At 42.1% G+C, this 15,621-nt stretch overlaps 1 protein-coding gene across 6 annotated transcripts in view; it reads left to right on the top strand.

Moving 5' to 3' along the window:
- The window catches only part of ST8SIA5 (ST8 alpha-N-acetyl-neuraminide alpha-2,8-sialyltransferase 5), an 82,846-nt gene extending 73,773 nt beyond the window's left edge, over nt 1-9,073 (top strand). For all 6 annotated transcript variants that reach the window (XM_074855864.1, XM_074855862.1, XM_074855866.1 and 3 more), the window contains 2 exons: nt 818-910; nt 1,889-9,073. In XM_074855864.1, the coding sequence (XP_074711965.1) occupies nt 818-910; nt 1,889-2,357 (562 nt within the window). In that variant the 3' untranslated portion in view covers nt 2,358-9,073. The remainder of the gene's footprint in view (nt 1-817; nt 911-1,888) is intronic.
- Nucleotides 9,074-15,621: the final 6,548 nt, after the last annotated feature.

The raw sequence follows: 15,621 nt of genomic DNA, 5'->3' as shown, positions 1-15,621 counted from the left end.
TGTGCTTGGGGCTTGGGTGAGCCGGCACAGGCAGGACACAGGAACAACCAGAAAACCACAGATGACATGCAAAAAGCAAGTTTATTCTCGTTACCTTGCAACCCAGGGGATCTCTGCAGCAGCACCCGGGCAGAGGCACGCAAGTGGGGATGCAGGCACTGCAGAGCTCAGACCTTGCTAACAAGAAAGAGGAGAAGAAAGAAAAGATCTCGGGCCTGCTGCTTTCGCCTGTAGATATCCAGGATCTTTGCAGGCGTACTTTTCCACTGTGCTTTGATCTTTCCCACAGCAGAGCAGGAATCTCAAGGATGTTCGATAAGGTGCCCCTGAGCCTCTCTCAGGCCTGTGTTATCTAAATGCAGACATTCTACATGTCAGACACACAAGGCTAAGCAACAATTAGTGAGATATATGTCTTTTTTGACAGTCCAGCTGCAAGTCACTTGAGTGTGTTTACAATCAACCTCGCCAATCTTCCCTTGTATTCCCACAGGGCTTCATCCCTTTTCTTGTCCTAAACTGCCAAAGTAAATAGTTGAACTGCTATTAAGGAAGCAAAATGAGTGAACATTGGCTACATCCACAAAAAGGGGTCAGCTCTGGCAGACTTGGGGTAGAAGAGAGGTTTTCATACAGCCCCTAAGAACTTGTTACTTTAATGCATTGTTTGGGCAACAACACATTTCATAGCATTTTAAATTCTCAATCTGTTTCTAGATTTGTTGCTTGGAAGAAATGCTTAAATCAATTCTGCTTTCTAGTCCTGAAAATGTGCAAGGAATTGTTTAACTTTCTTACTAATTTCTTTCCTTTATAGATGCAATTTGCCTCCTATATCTGAGAAATACTTTACGGACGTTGGGGTAAAGACGGATGTCGTGACTGTCAATCCCAGTATAATTACTGAGAGGTCATTTCTGGTTTTTGTATTTTCACCTCCTATTGCTTTTATAAATCTACTTTTCATTAAATTCTGCTACAGAGAATCCTTTTCTCCAATATTACTTTAAACTGACGCGATGAATCATATATTTCATTCTGAATTTAAGTTATTCAGTATAACAACTTATAGAAATGTGTTAAACACTTAAACCTGCACACTGATAACAGGAAATGGGAAGCTGATGAGCTGAAATCATAACAGCGGAGTCATTCTTCACCTGGAAGTCCTGTACCATGCTGGCAAGCCCCAGGCAAATGTATGGGACACATTAGGGTGGAAGCAACTGGTTCCCACCCTAAATTCTTAAATAAAGCAGCGCACATTGTAGCGAAAAATGCCAGTTAAACTTTGTACCCAGGATTGACTAAGTGATTTTAAATTTAAATTTAAATTTAATGCCTTAATGCCACACTGCTGACGAGTTTGGGATCATGAGGCTAATTATTGCTTTCCGTTCTTGCTGGGGGAATCTGTTTCTTTTCTCAAGCAACATTTGCTTGTATCGTGGATTTCTTTTAAATGTTACAGTTAGACATTTTAGAAGTGATTTTGTTCTGCTTTGATATTTGCCACTTTTTTATACAGTTCTGCACTGCGTAATGCACTATACAACTGACCAAACCTTGGAAAAATTACATACTTTTTATAATAAAATGCGAAGTGAGACATTATCAGAATGTCTACAAAGCTTGTCCACTGTCTAATGAGTGTATTGTCAAAAGAGGGGAGAATATGTATTTTTTTATTCTCTGCATTTTTGCTCTACATTTCATATTGATGCTTTAGCTACAAACCTAAATATATTCCCCTTCTTAATTGAAACATAATTTCAATTATCTCTGTATCAGAAATGTTTCAGTAAAAGCCCATTGAAGGTTTCTTATCTACTGGGTCCAGATTGAGTCCTCACTGGTCTGACCACCACTTGCATCCTTTTCCCTTTAGATTTCATAAGCTGGAGAAATGGAGGAAACCCTTCTACGATGTGCTCCAGGTCTACGAGAACGCTTCCGTTCTCCTGCCAGCTTTCTACAACACTCGCAACACGGACGTCTCAATCCGCGTCAAATATGTCCTGGATGATTTTGAATCTCAGCAAGCTGTTTATTACTTTCATCCCCAGTATCTCATCAACGTCTCACGCTACTGGCTCGGCCAAGGGGTGCGGGCCAAGCGGATTAGCACTGGGCTAATCCTGGTGACTGCTGCCCTGGAGCTCTGCGAAGAGGTTCACCTTTTTGGCTTTTGGGCCTTCCCCATGAACCCCTCAGGGATTTTTATAACTCACCACTACTATGACAATGTGAAACCTCGCCCTGGTTTTCATGCTATGCCCTCAGAAATCTTCAACTTCCTCCACATGCACAGCAAGGGGATCCTGCGGGTCCATACAGGAACCTGTAGCTGCTGTTGACAGGGACATTTCTTCCTCTGACACAAAAGTGTAACAGGAACTCAATGCCTCTGTATGGTGGAGGAGGTTTTATTACACCCTGAGATTATGCAATAATTGTTTGATATAAATTTCCTCAAGGCATTGCATCCCATAGGATCTAGGATACCAGCACCTTTCCTGCTAGCAGAGTTGGGTCCGTAACAATGTAGGAGAAGCAAAACTCCTCTCTCCCAGGGTATGTGCTGCCCTGGAAAGCAAGTCAGATAAGAAGCACATTTCCAATAGGTTTAGGGATAAACAGAGCACATTAATATAGTTATCATTTCACTATGAAGAAAAGCACCAAACTTTTGAGGAGAATCAGTGATGGAGAATTTTAGCATAGACTGTATGACTTTACATAGGTTTCTGAATCAAGTACCTTGGGTCATTGCCAGATTTTATTGAAAGCACTGTTCTCTGGAATTTGGGTTTTTGAAAATACTCTTTAGCATTATAGTTTTAAGGGGAAGTATATAACCTGAAGTCTTTGTTCTGTAACATCACAAAGTATTGGTGAAAAATAGCAGATAGATGTGATAGGAATAAACAAGATCACTTTATGAATTTTTTCAGCCAGGATAGAAAAGAATGTTAAACTCCCATTCACAGCCACAGGTAACTGTGTTGACCATGGTGTGCAATTGTTTTAGTGTTTCTTTCTTCTTCCTTCTTGTGTCCTATATTTCTGGTCTCCTCTGCTGATCATGTCTTCTTCCTCATTGTCTTTAATGCTTTCTATCTAGCTAACACATGAGCCATGTGTGTACTTCCTCATACAGTGACCATCTCAGCTTCAGATTGGAGTCCTTATTCGAAGAAACATGCTTCTTCACACTTCTGCAAGATTATATCAGGCTGAATAGCAAGGGGATTACGTAGTTATATTTTCTAAGTTGATTTTTGGGTTCAAATATCATCACAGCATAAGATTGAAAAAAGCATTTCCTCTTTGATTTTTATTCAGGACTTTGCAGGAGTATCTGAAGTTGGTTCACTGTTCTGCAGGTCAAGTTAAATACTTCCAGGTATCTGTAATAAGTACGAGCAGGAAACAGTTAAAATACAGAGAAGATACTTTGTGGCTTGGATTATGATGCTTATTTTAAAATTATGCATCTTAAGATGTCAGAAGTCTTAATGTGACATTTTTGTATGTTGAGAATGTTGCTAGAATAGTAAAAGGGCTGGTGTACTCTTTAAAATTTACCAATGCAACTCTGTCAGTTATGCCAAGCTTAATTTTTCACCTGATACAGTTAAATTGACAAAATCCTGACACAGAAACTCCTGCCACATATTGCAGGAGTTTATTTTGTCTGCTGAACTGCGGTGTAATGGGCTGCTGGTATATGCCCTTCCACACCAGTATGAGTGAGGGTGAGGTTTGCTGTTTGAGCTGTGCTGGCATAGTTAAATGAACAGAGTTTCTTCATTTAAGTTCTTAGTCTGAAGCACTTGGGCTGTTGTCCAGTGCCTTGTCTTGTCTTACTTAGATTACAAGATCTTTGATCGAGGATTGGAGTTTAACATGCTAGTTCTATATGAGGAATACTTTTTTTTTTTTTTTTTGAGGGGGAGGGGGTTTAAATCCAAATCCGGACTTGGATTTTGATTTTGTAATGCATGAATGCACAAAGCTTCTTTTAAAAGCCTCTGCGCTAATCTGAGAGCCGTGAAAGTTGCTCACGCTACAGATAAAATGATCAAAAAGCAAGTGGAGCGAGATGGTCACCATTTCAAAAGTCCCTACTGACCAGCAGTGACCTGGATGGTATGAGAGAGTGTATTTCCTTAACTTTACACTAGACTCCAGAGGTCTGATTACTTTTAAAAACAACCCATATCCTTGATAAAGGTGTCAGAACTCACTTGGGAAATACCATCCAGGGGTAGGTGAAGGACCTGCGCTTGCGCTTTATCTATTTGTGTTGTTGTGCTTTTGGTCTTAGAGTTACACTGTGTGTTAGTGAGCACCACCTCATATCGGCTAGCTGTGAAATATGCAGCACACTAAGAATGAACTTGTAGATGAAACGGTTTCCTTGATTTAATATGCAGGGGAGATCTTTGTCTTTGCTGTGTTTTGTAGATTTATGTGCAAAGGGCTTTGATAATGAAGTGCAGAAATGAAAGTGCTATTTAGAGAGCAATGTGACCCCGTGGGTTGGCCATCTTGCTGTGCATTAAGCTTTATGATAACAAGAATGACACTGAAGTTGGTACCTAGAGCCTCTACTCCTTATTCTGCCTAATTATGGAAGTAGTAGTGACTTCAGTATTGCTTTGCTGCTGCTGCTTTGCTAAGCTTACCTTCTTTAGTAAGGGATTTTTCTCTACTATGGTGATTGAAGTGAATGAATGCAACTGAAAGGAGTCTGATATGTTGTGGAAGATACTTCGAAAAAGATGGGAAAGCACTGGAGAAGCACCCATATGTTGGAAAGGAACTGTGCAAACCCCTCTTTTTAGTTTCAAAAATCCTTTTGGACTTTTTGGACAGACAAAAGGATAAGCAAAACTGTAATTACAGTTAACCTGTAATTACAGGGTCACAGACCTTTCCTTTCCTTTCCTTCATATAAATGAACAATGTAAATTCACCTAGGCTATACTGTAACAAGTGCAGCTTTACTGTGTTTAAATTTTGGTCTGTTATAAATCTATAGCTACTATATTTTTTTAGTGATTTTAAAAATGTGTGTGTAGGATACTCGCACATATGCACCAAAGGCCCAGTCTTGCCACATTTATCTGAAAAGAGCTCTCATTCAAGTGGATGGGTATTTTGTTTGTGTAGGGACTGCAGAAACAGGCCCAGACACGTCTGTGAAAGTGTACATAGATGTATAGTTAGATATAAGGAGTGATTTGCAAGCCAGAAAGATACTTAAAGAAATATATAGAAAATAGTCCTTGAGATAAAATGCATGTTGCAACACGTTTACTTTCTGATTCATTTTTCAGGTGTTGCTCAAAAAATGATTGAAAAACTATGGCATTTGTCACAAGTGCCACATGCAGAAGCTTTCAGATATTTTTTGGCCTCTTTACCTTGCACTGGCTGCTGGAAAATCAGATTCCTGTTGCTGTACCACAGCATCTGTGGGGTTGAGTGGAAATGGTGTGGTGGCAGCTTGCAGGAGCAGGGTCTGAGGATGGGCCCAACCTGCTGCTCAGTTCTCCATGGGTAGCAAATAAATATGCCCAGGAGATTTTAGCTAGGCGGAGGTCACTACCTGTGCAATGTCACTCTGGGCTGGGTGACCCAGCATTGGCCAGCCTGAGCTTCTGCCTGTCCTGCTTAAACAGATGAAAAGAAGGGCTGTTGCAGAAAGAAGGACCCTCCTTGTTTTCTGCCATCATTCTTTTGTGTACTGAGCATAAGAAAATACTCCTTTGGCATCAAGAATTTGTCTGAGTTTGAGGCTATTTTGTCTTCCCTTCTCCCATGTGGTCAGAGCTCCAAACGTCCTATCTTTGAACAATGGGATACCTGAGTGATAAGAAATGACTGTCAGGAAGCTGTGTGTGTTTGCTGCACACTGTTATAACAAGTAAAGGGCGTGCACAGCATGTCGTGCTTTCCCACAGAAAAGGCTGCAGGCCCCAGAGAAATCCCCTGATACAAAGATCTGATCTGTCCAAGAAGAAACTCTGTCAGCTGTCTGGTACCACATCCTGAGCTCAAGCTGTAATCCCAGCTCTGCTGCTGAGGATATGAAATCTGAGACAGGGAGAGAGAAAATGATGATAATATTATGGTTTAATCCCCAATTCCTCATATTATTTAGGAGAATCTCTTAAGAAGTTCCTGAGATCTGCATACACTGGCAATGCAAATTCAGTCGGAAAAACATAACTTGGACTGCTTCTCCTTTATTGTCAGGTCAACAGAGGAGGCTTATAAATCTGCCAGTGCTTTCATCAAAGGGAAGGAAGTATTTAGTCAAAATAGTTTAGCTGCTTGCTTTTGATTTATGAAATCCAACTTTGCTGTTGGACAGAGTGGATTAAATGGTGATAGGGCCATTATAATATTTTAGCATATTTTCTGTGGTTGCAACAGAGTTGTCAAAACCAGCTCATGAATTGCAAAGGGAGAACCATGCTGTGGCAGCTCCTCCTGCTGTGATCTCGGAGAGGAGAGGCACTGTGGTGAGTAGGTCCATGGTCACCTAGAAAAGCGATGTAAAGGGAATATAGGAGATTGCAACCACAGGTCTGGTCCAGAGCCTTTAGCTCTGTGGAGTAATATGACAGAGATAGTGGATGAAGCTTCACAGCTTGCAGTGCTCAGGAGTAGCTCCCCTGATCCCTGACGAAAGCTGCCCCCATGCAGGCTCAACTGATGATAAATTAAAGGTGATGTTCACTTGGGATGGTTAGATGTAGTAGACAGAAGGAAATCAGCTCTAAGAATAGTCCACTCTGTGGAGGTTCAGTGAATCAGTAGAAATGTTGCTCAGACCTTGAAGGCAAAAACACTGCTGGTGACGCAGCTACGTGGGTGGACTGCCCGTGCTCAGCTTTCCATGACAGGGGGGAGCAATCCTGGTTTGTGTGTGAGGGAAACCGAGATGGATAAAGCACTGAGATGTGGAGCGAGAGGGAAACTGTCCTTTTTAATCTCCTGAGGCCTGGTGGCTTGTCAGCAAAGCTCTGATTGTAGAGAGCACAAGCTTGGGCAATGAAAATGGAGAGCTCTGAAGTGGTCCTTTCCCCCTATCTTGCTTGCATCTGAGCTTGCAGAGAACTGTGGAGTTTTTCAAGTATATGAAGAAGGAAATGACAAAATTCAGTGATCCTTAAGGGCCAGTTTCCCTGGGAAATTCTGGAGTGATCTGAGGTCTTAGAAATAAAGGAGTCAGTATTTATGCTTAGGGCCTTTTCCAAAATCCAGTGAAGTCTGTAGAAAGTTCGGTGTACTTCAGAGCAAGCCTCCAGAGACAGGCCCTGATCATGGGCAGGAAGAGCAGCCCCTTGTTTCTTACTTTCTCGATTTCAGATACACTTTTTAATATATTGTAGATACACTGCAGTAGCAATACTGTGTTTTTAATGGTGTGCGTAAAGAACAAACTTATCTGGAAGCAGAAATGTTGTGACTGTCTCTCTCCCTTCCAGATTTCAGCACTTTTCATCTTTTCAAACTCATCTATGCAAAGCATTTCATCGTGGTAGTGTAAATTGCCATATGAAATCCCAAATGAACCCTCTGTACCTGACTGTATGTATGCGAATCACATGCCTCAAGAAAAGAGGTTTTACTGCTTGCTTTAAAATATCCGCCTGGAATTCACCAGTGATATGAATGTGTTCAAGGCAGGATTCAGCCTGTTCCCTTTGAAGTCAGCACAACATCTGCATTTGGCTTCAACAGAAAAAAACATCAGGTCCAGTGCTTGTAAGTCAAGCCAATAACCTGCATCTCCCGAAACTCCCTCCCAGACTATTATCATTTTATGTCTTACTATTATCCTGCCTGATATGGGTGAGGCTGCTGGGCATCCCTGTGTTGTCTGCATGGTATTCAAAATCAATAAGCAATTGTACTCAAGTGCTTTTTTAAATAAACTTAAGGGAAATCCAAATGTACTCTAAGCATTAGAGTGAGGGAGCCTGAGTTCAAGGCTGTCAGCACCTCCAATGCTTCCTGAAGCCCTGAGTATCTGAGAAACGTCAGAAATGAGGGACTGGGACATAATGGAAAACTTAAAGAAAGACAAATCTGCCTCAGCGCTTCAAGAATTGAAAGCTGTAAATATGTTATTGACATGTCTGACTTTCCCTTTAGAAGCCATAAATGTTCTCGGTGTTTGATCTTTGGGTAAGTTGACGTACGTTCTTAACTGTACTAATCACTTAAAATGTGTTAGCATGTAAAATGGTGACAAGTTAAGCCAGCAAAACCAGATACCGTGTTGGCTAGTTCTCGAAATGTCTGTTTTACCTGAAACTGACGCACCAAGACACTGAAGTACCTCCAGTGCTCTGTACGGTTCTGGTTATTACCCATTTTAGCAGTGGGGAGCAAGCGGAATTGATTTAATCCCTGTTTGTTAACCTTGTGTTGGCCAAGTGATATGCACTTAAGTGTGACACTAGAGCCTGACCCCTTAGAGACGAGGAAACTGCCTGTACTTGCTCTATCTGGGACAGGACATGGTGATTTTTGCTTCATTTCTGGGTCCTCCTTATTGTCAACCATGAGGTCCCTGATCAAACCTCCGCGTTCAGCCCATGTAAATTATATCAAACAGCTGCTGCCTGTTGAATATGTCTCCTGTTTTCACCTGGTGGAAAACAAATGCTTAGTTTGGAAGTACTGGAGCAAAACTGTGTGTCTTCACGCTAGGGGAGCTTGGGCTGTTACAAAAATAAAGCTTGTTTCATGTTTGTTATTTCTGTAAGGGGGTGATGGTGGGGGTGGAGAAATCCAAGCGGAGTCATGGTAGTTTCATGATGATGTTAATCCCTCGTGTCCATTGACTCACCTTTCTTTTTTCAACCTTCCACCCTGTAATTTTTGCTTATTGTTTCTGTAGCTGTATTATGGTTGTAATAGAAAGCCTATCAATTGATGTAAGCCATAACTAAAACAGTAATCAGGGTATATTTTGGTCTGTGTCACTGTGTTTGAAAGATGATTTGATTCTATTGAATAAACTTTAACAGTTTTATGGGAAAGGCAATCATTGGGCCACTTTTTGTGCCTTCAAACTAATTTTCTGTTTTCTGCTGTTCTGTGTCTCTGAACAGAGAGAGTTGGAAGCTCAGCTGATAGAAACTGGTTTGTATAACTAGCAAATACCACTGTAGAATTATATGATGATATAATGTCATATATGTATACAGATATATAAAAGCATATATCGGGCTATACAATGATATAAATTGAGAATATGGTATTTTGATCACTGGACATTCAGTGTTACATTCTCAATTGTAGCCTACAATATATATGGGCACAGTAAGGTAATTTATGGCTGAAAGTAGCAATCTGTGCACAGAGAAGCTTTGAAAAGCCTCTGCAATCTCCGGGTTTTGCCTTCTTACACCTTCCTAACAGCTCTGTCCTTTACTGTCCTCACCCATTACATAAACTCATCTTCTGTGGGTCTGGTCTATCTTACTGAGCCGCAGCAAGCTTACAAGCTTACACTTCCCTCAATATTCTCAGCATCAGGAGAGTTAAACCACAAATTTAAAAATATTTGTGTGAATACAGAATAGATGATGAAGCAACCATATATTTTTTGATTTGGGGTGTTTTCCTGTAGCATTCTATTGTTCCTTGATTATAAACTGAAATAAGAGTAGGTAATAGAAATAACGTGATCATGATATTAGCATTGGTATAAGGAACATGTAAATGACTTTGAAGCTGCAGAGCTGTGGTGAATGCTGGAGGAATCAGTTCTCATTCTTGCTGACATTAAAACTGATGGATGTACTTCCTTCCCCCAGCTGCTTGTGATTATTGTTAGTGATTATTCAATCAAGAAGAGGAAACATGTGGAGAGGGAAAAATGAATAGACAAATTGACATTGGATGATATAATTGCTGTCTATCACACTGCAAATTGCTCAGCTAAGCAAGCAATCAAAGAATGGTTCATTTTCTAAAGACTGCAGCATCCGTCATTTTCCTTAGTGGCATTTGCAGCCTTTCCTCTGAGAAAGTCTCAATAAAAAGCCGTAGTGAATGACAGAGATGTTTCACCACAGTCTGTCTCTGACAGTGCCCAGGAGTGGATACTTAGGGAAAGAGCAGAAGAAATTGGGAACTTAATAAATGGCCCTTCTGCTGGTATTCCCTCAAACTGATATTGCCAGCTTGTATTTTTGGCCTCAGCAACACTATGTGCTACGAGTGTCAGTTTTTAGCTCTGTGCTTGTGTGATTATGTGATTCCTTTTGCCTTTGTGAGCTGCTGCTTTCTCCCAGGGGCACCCAGCAAGATGTCTTTGGGTTGTGGGACCTGCTAGGTGGAGCCAGGGCAGGTACTGACCTCCCTTCTTCCACCACAGGCATCACCTCTTGGAATAAAAGCTTTATGAATCTCTTCCCGCCCCCCCCCCCCCCCCCTTTTTTTTTTTTTGTCTCAACCAGCTCTAGAGCTGTGATGAGCACTGCTAAGCAGAATCTACTCCTGAGCAGTGAAGTGCTAGCTTCAGGTAATTTTTATCACTGGGTGATTTTTTTGCTCTAAGTCTTCAGTCATCTCTAAGCCCTCCCAGTGGGTCTGGATGGAGGAATAAACCATTTAAATCCATAAATGAGCTATTGTCCATCACAGAGAGGGGAAAAATGCCATTAAGTGTGTATAACTGCTGCCACGGGCACCTTTTCAGGTTACCCTGGTTACAAGGATGTCAATGCCAAAGCTTCCTATGTGTAGAAACTCAAACCCCACTATTTTTTTCTACACTTGCAAACTATTGAGTTAGCAAGTTCAGGTCTTAACCAAGAGTTTGGAGCATGAGTATTTTGTTGAAGGTAGGATGTAGAAAATAGATGGTTATGTAGACCTCAGAGATGATAACACACCCCTCAAATTAACATAAATGCTACTGGAGGGTGTCTCACTAGGTGTCTACTAGTAACTGTGGTAGCCCTAAGTAGGCAGAAGGGCAGAGATGTGAAACAGAACTCTGAAATAATTAACCAAATTATCCTTTCCTTGCTCTGCTTTTGAATGAGTGACGCACACATCGTCCAGCACAGTTTATTCTTAACACCTAAGCACACAGTTTTAGCCAGTACGTAGGCACTGTCTTCTTCTCTCTTGGACACATCGGGTATCATTTCACAGAGCTGCAAATTTCAACTCCCCATGACCAGCTTTGTCTTGCATTACATTACAACTCGTGGAGGTGAAATCAGAGGTCCAGTACACCTCGCCTGCCCTTTACTGCCCAGAGCTGTAGAAAACCACCGTGGCACTATCATCCTCCTTCCTTGCTGACAGCTCCCGCTGGGTGCTCACCCTCTCTGCCTGCAGCCTCCATCACCCTGAGGCGGATGGGGACATCTTTGCCTGCTCCATCCCTTGCCTGCAACTCCTCTTCCTCTGGCTGCACCTGGCAAGGACTTACCAGAAAGATAACGAGGGTTTGGCACTAGAAAAGGTTTCCTGGGGAGCCACTGAATTCTCTGTCACCAGTTGGTCCGAAATGGGGTTGTACAGAGGTCCTTGCTGTGGGGTAGCTGGTCCTGCAGGGGAAGGACAAGGGGCTCTTGGCCCATCCTGGTTGCTGGGGTTCAGCGCTGCCTTTTGAGACCTCCAGACATGTTGGTATATGAGGGGTCTCCCAGATGCAAGGTTTGCTGGCAGGCTGGGTTTAACTGGTCTGACAGAGCATGACAAAACTAATCAACAAAAATAAGCTTTCTCTGGGCTTCTTTGCATATTTAGAGATAATAATGGCTAAAATCCACTGTTTTCCTTTCATGCATCTTCTGTTTATTTTTGCAAGGAATAGATCTTGTCAGATGTGCTAACAGCCAGGACTGCCACACTGTTGGTTTTAGCAGTCTTTCTGCCTTGTTGGACTTACAGTCAGTTTTTGGAAAATTGAGTTTATTCTTTCCCCAGACGAAGTGAATGAAATGCTGTCGAGGCTTCTGAGCTGATGCCTGGAGCTTCATGGGAGCGTTTTCATCTCATTGCCTGTTTGCTTAGTGGCACTTGATAAAATTGTGGGCTGCAGTCAGGTCAGGCAGGCAAATGCCTTTCAGGCAGTGGAAGTTAATCTTGGTAACATCCGTGTTTCTAAGCACATTATTTCCCTTGAGAAGTGCCGAAGCACTGAGGGAGTCTGATAATTTTGCAAACAATTTACCATCTTTGCTGCTCAATGCAAATGCCATCAGGTGATAAAATAAAATACTTGAGTCCCTAATGCCACGCTCTTCGGATGTTTCCATGAACATGTGGTGCAGGATGATAAATATGGAATATGCGTCCCTTTCCCTTCAAAAGATTAATGGCATTTTTGACTTATCATATAGGTGTTTCATGAAGTACTGTGTATTGAGAAGGGGGTTCTTTTGTTGTTTCAGAAGTGTCTCTTCAATCACGTCTTTAATAAATCTCTCAGAAACTTTGCTTCACATGGAAACAGTTGGGAAAGGCTGTGCAACAGTGATGGATCTCAGTATGTCACTATGTGAAAAACTGATTGAGTAGGCTCTTTGAGTGATGGTGAGAATGAAAATTGATCACCATCAGATATTTCTCTTTATCCTTTATGGAATATCAGTTACTTATGCAGAACTGGTCCTATCCTAGCAATCACAGGAGATGGTCTCATTTTCCCCTCCAATTCTGATGGTCCAAGTGTTTTGTAGATAAAACCGGTTAAAGTCAACATATTTTGGAGAAAGGATAGGCATGTCTCTGGAGCAGTGAGGGACATTGGCTGAATATCCTTCTCTGTTTACCTGACATGCCCATTTTATGACCGGCTCACCTCCACTGAAGGCCCATGGGTGGTTGGACCCAGATTTTCCCCTTGTGGGAGGAGACCCCCAGGGGTAATGGTGGCTTTTTCCCCCTGTCCATCCCACGTGTGTAGAGCCCCCCATAACCAGGTGGTTCGACATGTGCATGCCCTCTCTCCTGCTGAGATTTAGGGTGGGTGACATGCAACCGCAACCCCTCGAAGGGCATATCATAGCACGGTGCAAGCTGCTTTTCCACCACCTCTCTTCCCTGCTGAGGCAGGATGAGTCTCACTGTTCCTCCTGCCTTCTTCTGGGAATCCTGTTTGCTTTCTCTACAAGGTAATATGGAAGTGGTGAGGGGTCTCTTCTTGTTCTGCCAGACCACATAACTCTAGAAAAACTTTGGCCCACAGCAATCTTCAGGCTGCTGTCTATGGCCTGGGGGATCTCTCCGCTTCTTTTTTTGCCAGCAGCCGAAGGGAGGCAGGCGGATGCTGCAGAGCCTCTGCACATCTCTCTGTGTCAGGCTCAGACCAGCCCCAGAATCAGACTTGGCCTGACCTTCTGCCTTGCTGCCTGCCACTGAGAAAACTTCAAATCCAATCTCAGCTGGCACCTTTGTAACTTACCCCAGGGGGTTCCTGTTCTTGCTCGAGCCGCCTTCTCTTCTAATGAAGATGCATTTTTCTAATGCATTTCTTTTTCTCCTTAACACTCACGGTTTTACGGCTCTTTAGTCTCTGTTGCCTTGCAACCATATGCAATGTCTTGTATGTAACAGTGCAGATGTTGGGATTAGATGAATTTCGCTGGATTTTCCATGCTCATGGGAGCAGAGAAGCCCCACTGTCCTCCCCTTTCTTCAGGATAAGCTGCGGCAGCAGTAGATAAGCCAGTACTATATTTGCTGGTGAATATAAGGGTTGAGGTTGTCCCTTTTGCATGCTGGGGACACATAGGCTGCAGGGGTACAACCCACCCTCCAGGTGCCTCTCCAGCTCACCCAGGCTCAAACACTCTTTATTACCCCCAAACCACTCACTTCTAGAGCTATATGCTAATTTGTTGTTCTTATTTGTTATGAACTCTTAGGGATAAAGGACAATCATAATGACTAGCTCCTATCTAGTAGCTGCTTTAATTGGAGGTTTGAAGCTGTTTCGTCTCAAATCACAGACCTGTTAACACCGGCGGAAAAACACCTCTGGCTTTTCAGTATTTCTTTATCCACTGTTACAGACATGGTTCTGTTTACATGATTAAATCTGATCAGTGTGTTACCTTACTCATCTGAATAAAGAATAATTAGTAAAAATCAATGTATACAATATTCTGCAGAGAACAGACTGTGACTCTGTGCCTGCACAAGCCTCTTACTCTATAAAATAAACCTGCTGGCATCACATTATTTAGTCTGCTAGCAGATTCAAATGTTTACACATCACCGCAGGAGGAACCATGCGTGTCCACAAGTTGAAGACATCCAAAACTCATCCAGAATGGTTTTGTGAGCAGTGGAGCGGAGGAAAATTATCTTCTTCTGGATTTATGGATCATGGTGGGCAGATTATTTTTTTAAAGTAAGTGCAGCAGTGGGTTTATCCCATATTAGATCTTGTAAGACTGACCCGGCAGAGAGATGTTACGAATGCTTGCATGAACAGGAGAGATTAAATCAGATTTTCTGCCATATTAGACACCAGACACCCCTCTCCTCGGTTGGGATTTCTGCCCTTTGCAAGATCTCCAGTGTAATGAAAGCAGAAGTACATGTGCACTACCCACAATAGCTCTTTATTTCCCTAAAATGTTCCATAAACTATCTAGGGAGAGACTGTCTCTGGAAGCACTGACTTGCTGTCAGCCTTGACTGAAATTTAGCACATGCGTTGGAAGGCAGAAGGGAGGGGCTGGCAGACAGACACAGGCAGGGGCCTTGCACAACCCTTTCTGTAAGAAATCATGTCAACAGGCAATATTGATGCCAAAATATTAAGTGCTTGCCCGATAACTGCTCTGCTATCTTAACATTTTTTATCCCAGTGAATTTGGAGACACTTTGCCAGGCTGATGCTCAACTGTTTGTCTGATAAGAGGCTGATAAGAGGCTGATAAGAGGCTGATAAGACACATACAAATGTAACCTGATGATTCAGTTGGAAAAGTAACAAGGATTTATGTCTTTGTAAGCTCTTATTATTAAATTTTTTGGGTGAGTTTTCAACCAGCTCACCAGATGCTGACTGTCCTCTGCAGGGTCTGTAATGCACTGAGCTCTTGTCAGCTGTGGGGCTTTGTGGCACAGCTCATTTCCATCTTCTGTGCCGAGTATTTTTGACCACCCCTAGGGCAAATCTGTAGTCAGTATTGCTAAGCTTTTCTCAAAAAATGTTTTTATGACTATCAAACTTTGTAGCTGCATGAGCAAAAGATTTAATTTCTGTGAATTAATTAACCTATACCTTAAAAACTTTTTCATCTATTAGCCTTCTGATTGTTAATTTTATACTAATAACCAGCAGGAAAAGCAAACAAGATCCATTCACTGAGTAATCACATTTATGTTTTTACAGTCAATGCTTCAGAAGACATTAAAATAGTTTGGCCCTGCCCCCTTATCCTAGACAATATGATTTTGATTTAAAAAATTATTGGTTTATGCTGTGTAAGTTTATACCAAGATTATAGCTATTTAAAGGAGCTTGCTACATAGGACAGGTATTTGTTAAAGTCTTCCAGTAATCCAATCATAAATCACATAGACTTAGGTGGGTCTGGCTGGGCTGTTAGG

Source organism: Strix uralensis, chromosome Z (genome assembly GCF_047716275.1).
Source record: "Strix uralensis isolate ZFMK-TIS-50842 chromosome Z, bStrUra1, whole genome shotgun sequence".
Classification (NCBI taxonomy): Eukaryota; Metazoa; Chordata; class Aves; order Strigiformes; family Strigidae; genus Strix; species Strix uralensis.
This window is presented reverse-complemented; position numbering and strand designations above follow the sequence as displayed.